General features: G+C 48.1%; 2 protein-coding genes across 2 annotated transcripts; one reads left to right on the plus strand and one right to left on the minus strand.

The window, feature by feature from the left end:
- Positions 1 to 2801: 2801 nt before the first annotated feature.
- LOC136551482 (putative pectinesterase 14) lies at positions 2802 to 4682 on the plus strand. The gene has a single exon (XM_066543029.1). It carries the CDS (start codon positions 3405 to 3407, stop codon positions 4680 to 4682), a length of 1278 nt encoding a protein of 425 aa, XP_066399126.1. The 5' UTR covers positions 2802 to 3404.
- Positions 4683 to 4757: 75 nt separating this feature from the next.
- LOC136551483 (uncharacterized protein At1g76660-like) lies at positions 4758 to 6209 on the minus strand. Its single transcript, XM_066543030.1, has 2 exons — positions 5782 to 6209; positions 4758 to 5612 (listed from the first exon to the last, which is right to left on the minus strand). Exons 1-2 carry the CDS (start codon positions 5917 to 5919, stop codon positions 4758 to 4760), a joined length of 993 nt encoding a protein of 330 aa, XP_066399127.1. The 5' UTR covers positions 5920 to 6209.
- Positions 6210 to 8885: the final 2676 nt, after the last annotated feature.

Genomic DNA, 8885 nt, shown 5'->3' on the forward strand with positions numbered 1-8885 from the left:
AACAGTACTCCCCCTTCCCCCAATCATTTTCGTCTTGCTCGCACTCTTTCGTCTGCTCTTGTTCTCTTGCCCAAATGATTTTAGCCCGAGTCCAAGAGCTTTGGCATTTGGGTGCTTCGTGTTGTCAAGCCCAAGTGCATCAAGTCATCGCGCGGGTGCTTCGTGTTGTCAAGCCCAAGTGCATCAAGTCATCGCGCGGTCCTGGTGTTCGAGGCATATCTTTTTTTTTGTGACTTCATATCTTTTCGATCCAGCTATGGTGCATGGACTATGCACCTCACAACTATATAAACCGTTTTTAGAGGTATCTCCCTTTTTAATTAGAGATAGCTCTCTATTTTCAGTGATAACTAGCATGTAGAACCGCCTCTAAATATATCATTTTTAGAGGCAGTTCAACTTGCCAATGCCTCCATTTCTAGAGGTGGCTTGGAATTCTAACCATCTCTAGAAATTAATTTCTAGCGGCGGTTGACAATTTGGTCCGTTATAGTAGTCGAAAATATCTACAACTTTGTAGTTGATGATTTTTTATTTAAATCCATTTAGTGCACGGAAAATCTTTTTAAGTTTTCAGATTTTGAAATTTATTTATTTTTACTTTTTTCCAAATTACCTCGGGTGGAGAAAAATCTCTGCTGCCTGAACTTGTATGGAACATTTGGGCACCGTCACGATGCAAGTTCTTCCTTTAGCTGCTACTTGAAAATAGACTGTGGACTGCAGACTGTCTCCTTCTCAGAGGATGGCCAAACAACTATTTCTGCCCACTTTGCATGAGAAATCTTGAGACCTCCATCCACTTGGTAGTTGAATGCCCATTCTTCAGGAAGATCTGGAAGAAAATCAGTGGCTGGTGCAAAGGGAGGAAGCTAGACCCTGAAAATTGGGCTTGCACGGATGATCTACAGAGCTGGCTTTGGAACATAGGAAATCAGACCATCTGATTGCAGTAATTACAGTTTGGGAAATCTGGAAAGAGCGAAATGACCAGATCTTTGATCGCGAATAGAGGCCAGTGGCTTATATTGTCTACAGAATACGGGATGAAATTGCTTTATGGAAGTCAGTGGGTGCAAAAGTCTTAGACCACCTAGTTGCAGCGAACTTTAGGGAGTAATTACTTTGTTTCATTTTCTCTGTTGTTCTCACAACCTGCTGAAATCAGTGCTGTAGCACAACTTGCACGTGTAACTGCTACCCTTCTTATACTAAGGCCACGTTTAGATCCAAAAATTTTTAGGTTTTGGCTATTGTGGCACTTTCGTTTGTATTTGACAATTAGTGTCTAATTATGGACTAATTAGGTTCGAAAGTTTCGTCTCGCGATTTCTCACCCAACTGTGCAATTAGTTTTTTTTTGTCTACATTTAGTATTACATGCATGTGCCGCAAGATTCGATGTGATGGATACTGTGCAAAATTTTTTGGGAACTAAACGGGCCCTAATACAAGCCGGCAACCAATCTGGATCTTTCAAAAAAAAAAGACTATTAGGCTTAAATATTGTTGTTCCCTTGAGGTTAGAACCGATGGCTCCTCCTAGATCTCACTTCATATCATGTGAAATTTGTGGAAGGAATGTAATCGCCGAATTTTTAACAATAATTACTCCACAGCACTCCGGGCGAGCCAAAGATGATCTAGTGCAATATAGAAGGGCTTTCACAACACCTAGTCATTAGGCTCTACTGCTAGGCTAAAGCCCCCATGTGTACATTTTGCCTCCACGGTTTGGCTCTGTGTTTGCTTGCCCCTTTTGGTCCTGGTGCCACTCTATACATATAACTCATTTTTATCCTCTTAATGAATGGCAGCAGTGACGAAGCCAGAAAAAAATTTAGGAGAGGCTGAACAAAAGAATAGAGATTTTTTTATCTCTCTTAACCTTAGTCCCTCCTACCTAATACATATATGCATAAAATTTTAAAGGAGGGCTTAGATGAGCTCCACATGCCCAGGATCGGTAGGGGGGGCTAGAGCCCCCCTAGCCTCACCGCTGGCTTCGTCATTGAATGGCAGAGCTTCTGCCCTTACTTAAAAAAATGTGCTATACAACTAATCTTTAGTGCCATGATGTAGGCTTAAACAATGATTTTGGCTTAATATGTGGATTAAAATTTTTATAACAGCTAATAAGATCGAATTTTAAATTAAAATTTAGATTTGTGATGTCATAAGACCTGTTACAGCAAGAGCCATAATAATTAACATAAGGTTTCAACTAAACATATATTAAAGACACATGTAGATGCCATACAGAGTGAGAAAAACTATAGAGATACCAATACAAAAACACTTATGTGCTGTTTGGATCAGGAATGCTAACGGGACGACAAATGTAACTGGAATATGCCGTTAACAAAATATCGGAAGACGGACTTTGTTTCACTTGATGTAACGGTATTGGAGAAAGTTGGAAACAAGCGATCTAATTACGCGGGGGAGAGTGTGACAACAGCTTTGTATAGAGCGGTATCTGATAACGATGGAACCTGATTGCAGGAGGGCTCAAACAAACAAGTACCAAAGGGATCCGTTACCCTCTGTAACGAAGTCACGTTACAGTTTCCCGAAACAAACACTACCTCAGGGTAATTGATAAGTTTATCATAATTGAATATAGATTATAGAGTACCTATAAAAAGGCAGCGTTATAAAATAAACAAAGAGATATAAAAAGATGAGTAATTTTGGGCCGTTTGTATCCCCTCAATTTGGAAGAATTGGAATCTATTTATTGGATTAAACTATTTTGCTTAGAATTTGACATTCTATAACTTTTTCAAGCTCACATATAAGTCTATCTCAAACCCGATCATAGGGTGGAAGATGGAAATTGATTCTATAGAATACTATGCTATTTTTCTACTCTCCAACTTATAGCACGTTTTTCAACGGGATGTTCGGCTGATGGTTTATACGGCTGATAAGCCGGCTGAAGCTGATAAGTTCAAACGAACAAGATTAGGAATATACAAATATATTTCATATGCAACCCTATTAACTAAATTAATCTATGTCTAAATTATAATTATTAAAATGAATTCAATTCCAAGGATCTTGGCCGTGTAAAACCTGTTATATTTATGTCTTCTGTTCTAAGATGGTTCATGATGGAAAATCGGCAATGCCCAACATCCCCTCTTCCATCCATCATGCCTTTATATGTCTACCAGACTAGAATACTCGACAATCACAATATGTTTTTGCTTTGCACTCACATTACGTTACGCATGGCTGATGGCTTATCATCACGAGCACAAGCCGCAAGGGAGTGCAGCCTAAATCCACTGATGATGGATAACACCTACTAGTACCACAAGTAGGATCGAGAAGAACACAAGCTCGATCTGCTCAGCAGCTAATTTCCAGTGTACTGAAACTGAAGAACGGAAAGGACGATGAGGAGGCTTTTGCGTCGTACAGCAAGAAGCACAGGCAGAGCTGGTGCTAATAAGGCGCCGTTGGTGTTATGGGCAGCATCGGCCATCTGCTCTGCGCTTCTCGCCGTCCTGCTCGCCTCCAGATCATCGTTCTACCTCCAGCATCCTGCTTCTTCTCCCTACACCTCCCCCGGGGCGGAAGCGGAAGCGGAAGAGGGGCGGCACCACCACCGGCGCCGGGCGTGCGACGACCAGGCAAGGTGGGTTGCCAAGATGGCGTCCCTGCACAACGCCACCCTGGTCCTCACCGTCGACCGCAAGGGCTGCGCCAACTTCACCAGCCTGCAGAAGGCCGTGGACGCCGTGTCCGACTACGCCGCGGCGCGCACGCTGATCGCCGTCGACGCGGGCGTGTACGCGGAGAAGGTGGTGGTGTGGAGCAACAAGACGGGCGTCACGCTGCAGGGCCGCGGCAACCTCAACACGACCGTCGTCTGGAACGACACCGCCAACTCCAGCGGCGGCACCTTCTCCAGCGCCACCGTCGCCGTCCTCGCCGCCAACTTCGTGGCCTACAACGTCAGCGTCCAGAACACGGCTGCCCCCGCCGACCCGGGGGGCGCGGGCGGCCAGGCGGTGGCGCTGCGCGTCGCGGGCGACCAGGCGGCCTTCTACTGGTGCGGCTTCTACAGCTCGCAGGACACGCTGCTGGACGAGCAGGGCCGCCACTTGTTCCGGGGCTGCTACGTCGAGGGCTCCATCGACTTCATCTTCGGCAACGCGCGCTCCCTCTACCTCGGCTGCACCATCAGCTCCGTCGCCAACGCCGCCGCGGACGGCACCGTCACGGGGAGCGTCACGGCGCACGGCCGCGCGTCGCCCGCCGAGAGGACGGGCTTCGCGTTCGTGGGCTGCACCGTCGTGGGCACGGGGCAGGTGTGGCTGGGCAGGGCGTGGGGCCCCTACGCCACCGTCGTCTTCGCCAGGACGTACCTCTCTGCCGTCGTTGCGCCCGGGGGATGGGACGACTGGAACGACCCCGCCAGGCAGCAGTCGGTGTTCTTCGGGGAGTACGACTGCACGGGCCCCGGCGCCAGCGGTGGCTCCGCGCAGAGGGTGGCGTACGCGAGGCAGCTGGACCAGCGCCAGGCCGCGCCATTCATGGACGTCTCCTACATCGACGGCAGCCAGTGGGCAGTGCCCCCTCTGCTTCCGCCCATGCAGATGCAGGGCGCCGCCGGCGAGGACATCATCATATCTGCCGAATTTAGTCATGGGCAGGCCGGCAGCATGTAAATCTAGTAAATTCAGTCAATAATCAGTCTGCAATGTATGGACCGTTGATCCTCGGTCTGTAAGGAGTAGAGTCAATCAACTATGACTATGAGTATGAGCAAGGAGGAAAGGCCATTGCTCAGTCGCGTCTCCACCGGCGCCGACCTCACCACCGGCAAACCGCTCGCCGGCCGCCGCATCCGCGTTACTGCCGAACACAAACTCGCCCCCGCCAGTGGCCACCTCATCATCATTTGATTCGTCCTTGATGGGGACGCGCCCACCATCACTGTGCGTTGGCACCCAGTGCTGCTGCTGCTGCATGTTCCATGGTGGCGGCGACGACGAGGTCGATCCGGGGGACACGAGGACGGGGCTCCCCGGCTGCAGCTGGTAGGCGTGGAGGAAGCCCTCGGTGACCATGCCGCCTCCCGAGCAGTGCGGCTGCTGGTCTGTGGCAGCGGAAGACCATAGGAAGCGGGCGAAGGGGACCTCCGGCGACGACGGCGTGGTGGCCGGCAGGTGGAGGCCGGACTCGGGCGGGGGCGTGACCGGCGCGGTGGACGGCTCGGTGAGGCCCGCGGACGCGGAGAAGGCCGGCGGCGACACCAGCTGCTGCGGTTCCCTGGCGTAGGGGCCGATGGCGAAGATGGAGGCCGTGGGCGAGCTGTAGCTGCTGCTGGCGTTGTTGGCGTTGAGGAGCACCACGGGCGACGGCGACTCCGAGGTGAGCACGGACGAGGCGGGCGACGACGGCGGCGCCACGAAGGCCAGCGCAGGCTGGGCCGCGTGGCGCGCATAGTAGTGGATGCTGGAGCTGCCCGCCGCCTGCTCGGCGCAGGGCGCGCCCGGCTCCGGCGACCGCGACGCGTCGGCGATGCGCTGCGGGTGCCCGTGCGGCCGGAACCACTTGAGCTTCGCCTTCAGACGCGACCACCATCTCGTCTTCTTCTGCACATGCCATTCCAAGACCCAAAGCATGAAGGCAAGCAAACAACTCCATCAGAATTGATATGATTTTGAGTTGTGAAACTCAATCGATGCTTCAGAAATTCTGAAAGAAAGCAGGTAGCGTGACCAACACAGGTAAGGCGAAAGCAGGTACTAGTATATAACGTACCGCGGCGGCGCAGCTGGCGTGGTCGTCATCGTCGAGCAGCTGCTGGTGGCGCAGGAGGCCTGTGCTGGTGGATCTCGCGGCGGCGGCCAAGACGATGGCTGCGGCGTGCACCGTGTCATCATCCTGCTGCCGCTGCATCTTTTTCCTATTTCCCCTTGCTTTCCTGCTCGATCAATCGATGGATCCAGCTTGTTGCTTTATTGGATATATGGTATGTGTCCCGAACGAATCGATGGTGGATCAGAAGCAGCTTTTTGCTGGATCAATCAATCGATGGATCAGCCGCTTGTGTTGCTTTAATTGGAGTAGAATTAAGGAAGGAAAAGAGATGGGTGGAAGGAAAAGGCGCGGCCGGCCGGCCGGGCGCGTCACGCCATGCGTGGGGTGGGACTGAGAATGCAGGCAGAGGCAGCTCATCTTTCATTTCATCCATCCCATCCGAGCCAACACAACCCAATCCAAGGGTTGACTCCAAGGGTGCGGGTCAGTCACGGACGCACGCACTAATCAATCGTCCAATTAGCAACGAGAACGTAACGACTAATCCATCCATTTGGTTCGGCTTTCGTCGTCAATGCAAAGTCTCGGACGGCTCGTGCGCGTGTACCTTAGGCGTGCCACACGCCCACGCCCACGCCCACACCCACACCCACACGTGAGGCAGCATGTCATGTAGGACACGGTACACCTCCGCGAACTAGTAGGGTCTTTGTCGGACGATGTCCAAAATCAACCACACAGCGCCTGCTCCAGCACGGCACGGCACGCCGATCGTCTATCCATGTAGCATGGCCGGCCAGGGACAACGGACAACCACCAGACTGAGAGAGCCAGCCAGCACCCAGCAGTGCATTTGTTCAAAATTTTGGCCCAATAAGATTTGTTGTTGTATTTTGTTGAGATGGCAGAAACAAATTTACGATCCGTTTGGTGTTAGTAAAGGATGGATAAGTCAATGCATATATATAGGTCAGGTAACATCAAATTATATTGTAAATTTGCAACAAATAATCAAGAACTAGAAGCATCAGGGGCTGTTTAATTGCCCGCCAGTGCACGCTGAGCTTACGGCGATGCCACAAGTGTGGTGCAAAAAATAGCCGCCACATGTTGTGGCGAGATTCCATCTGAATCTCTATACGCATATTCATCAACCAAACAGTCACTTCGATATATATCAACCAAACAGTCACTTCGATATCTATGGCTCGTGGCGTGGCCTGCTGTGGCCGGGAACTAAGCACCCAATGCACCTGAACCATTTTATACCATTGATTGAACGCGTAATGACGCACATATCCCACTCCATTTCCGCTGGCAGCATGCGAGTCCGCCACGAGCAGGTGGAGCCGAGGAGGAGATGCTCGTGGACCCGGAGCAGAAAAGCAGCCTGCTGCCTGCAAGTTGTTGCTATATATGGCGTGTACTTTAAAAAAAAAACATGATTAGAAGTGAATGAAAAATGAAGACAAGATCATCCAAATAAGAGGGCAGCAACATTATACGATCTACCCACCTTGCAAATTGCTGTATCTTTTCTCTAGCGTATTTTGTTTTCTTCACAAAAAAAACCCAGGTGAGCCCAGGCCTTGCCTCGCTGCCACCAGGCCCAGCCCAAGCGGGGTGGACCTTTTGGGCCTGCATTCTTTTTTCTTCAGTGGTTGTAGAAAAAGTCCATTTACCTTCTAAAGAAACTAGCATTGCAGTCTGATTTTCCTACTCAAACTCCAAAATAGAAAAAAAAAATCTTATCTCCCGATTTCTCAAAACTGTTCAAATCACGTCCCCGTCCCGGATTGTAGTGGTTTTGAAGGCAGTTCTATCTTTTCTTTAGTTAATAAAAATTTGGTAAATGCTTGATAAGGTTTTTAAACCATGGAAATATCTCCAAGCTTCTAAAAGTTTTGAGAAAAAAAACTAGAGATATATTGATATACCACAAACCCAAAAATAATATATAGATCTTGTAAAAATATCTCTGGAAGCTTCAGAAAGTTATAATTACCTCTAGCAAAACGAAAAAATATCCAAAAAATTTGGATAAACTACTAAAACATTCTAATTGATGTCCAAACAATTTTTAAAAATTTCCGCACCAAAATATGAGATGCAACTAGTATGAATGCAACATACATTAATGTTGAATGCATTTATGCTGGTTGCATATTATATTTCTATTGTGGAAAGTTATCAAAACACATTTAGACATCAGCTAGAGTATTTCAATGATTTTCTAGATTTTTCTCATTTTCCTAGAGCTAAATCAAAATTTCAAAGCTTCTAGAGACATTTTCATGAGCTCTAAATTTTCATTTGAATTTGTGGTATCCCAATCTATGTCTATGGTTTTTAATTGATTTTTTAGAATCTTTAGAGACATTTTTTGTGGTTGAAAAGCCTTATAATGTATTTATCAAAAATTGTATGACCACTTCCAATAAAATGGGTTTTTAGACATTTTTAGAATATTTAGAGACATTTGATCGGTTTTGAGAGTTAAGAGATGAGATGTTTGGTTTTAAAGTTCGAGGAGAATAATCTAACCTACTTCAGGGAGGTAAAAATGGACCTTTTTAGTGATCCTAAGTTAGGGTGATTTATCAATGTCAAACTCTCGTTGCATCATCGAGAAAAAAATTGTATATGCCTATGTGCCCCACCATGAGCGACATGCGGTAATGTCTACTCGCACAATTTTTGATAAGATCATACAGAAGTGTGACCAACATCGCCGCTATCAATCTCCTAAGTCCTAAATCTTAACATCCCTGCAGGGCAGGGTGAGGCGAAGATGATCATGTCCGTTCTCTGATCATCGACTATATTGGTGTCCAGGAATCTCAACCGACCCGTGTTGGACTCATGGATTATTTGTAGCGAGGAAGATCTCAATAGTGAAACTTTCAACCGAGACCCTGTTTAGATACGCTTAAAATCAGATTCCCAATCACTATATGTGAGAATTGATAAAGATCCCACCAAGCGCCAGCTGCGATTCTTATTAGTGCCTCTTATCCGTCTACCGCCATTCGCCAAATTGAACTGGGAGTCTAGTTTTATGTACTGCAGCTCTCGTGTCACAGATGGCTTACCGAACCAAACAT

This window comes from Miscanthus floridulus, chromosome 4 (genome assembly GCF_019320115.1).
Source record: "Miscanthus floridulus cultivar M001 chromosome 4, ASM1932011v1, whole genome shotgun sequence".
In the NCBI taxonomy this organism is placed as follows: Eukaryota; Viridiplantae; Streptophyta; class Magnoliopsida; order Poales; family Poaceae; genus Miscanthus; species Miscanthus floridulus.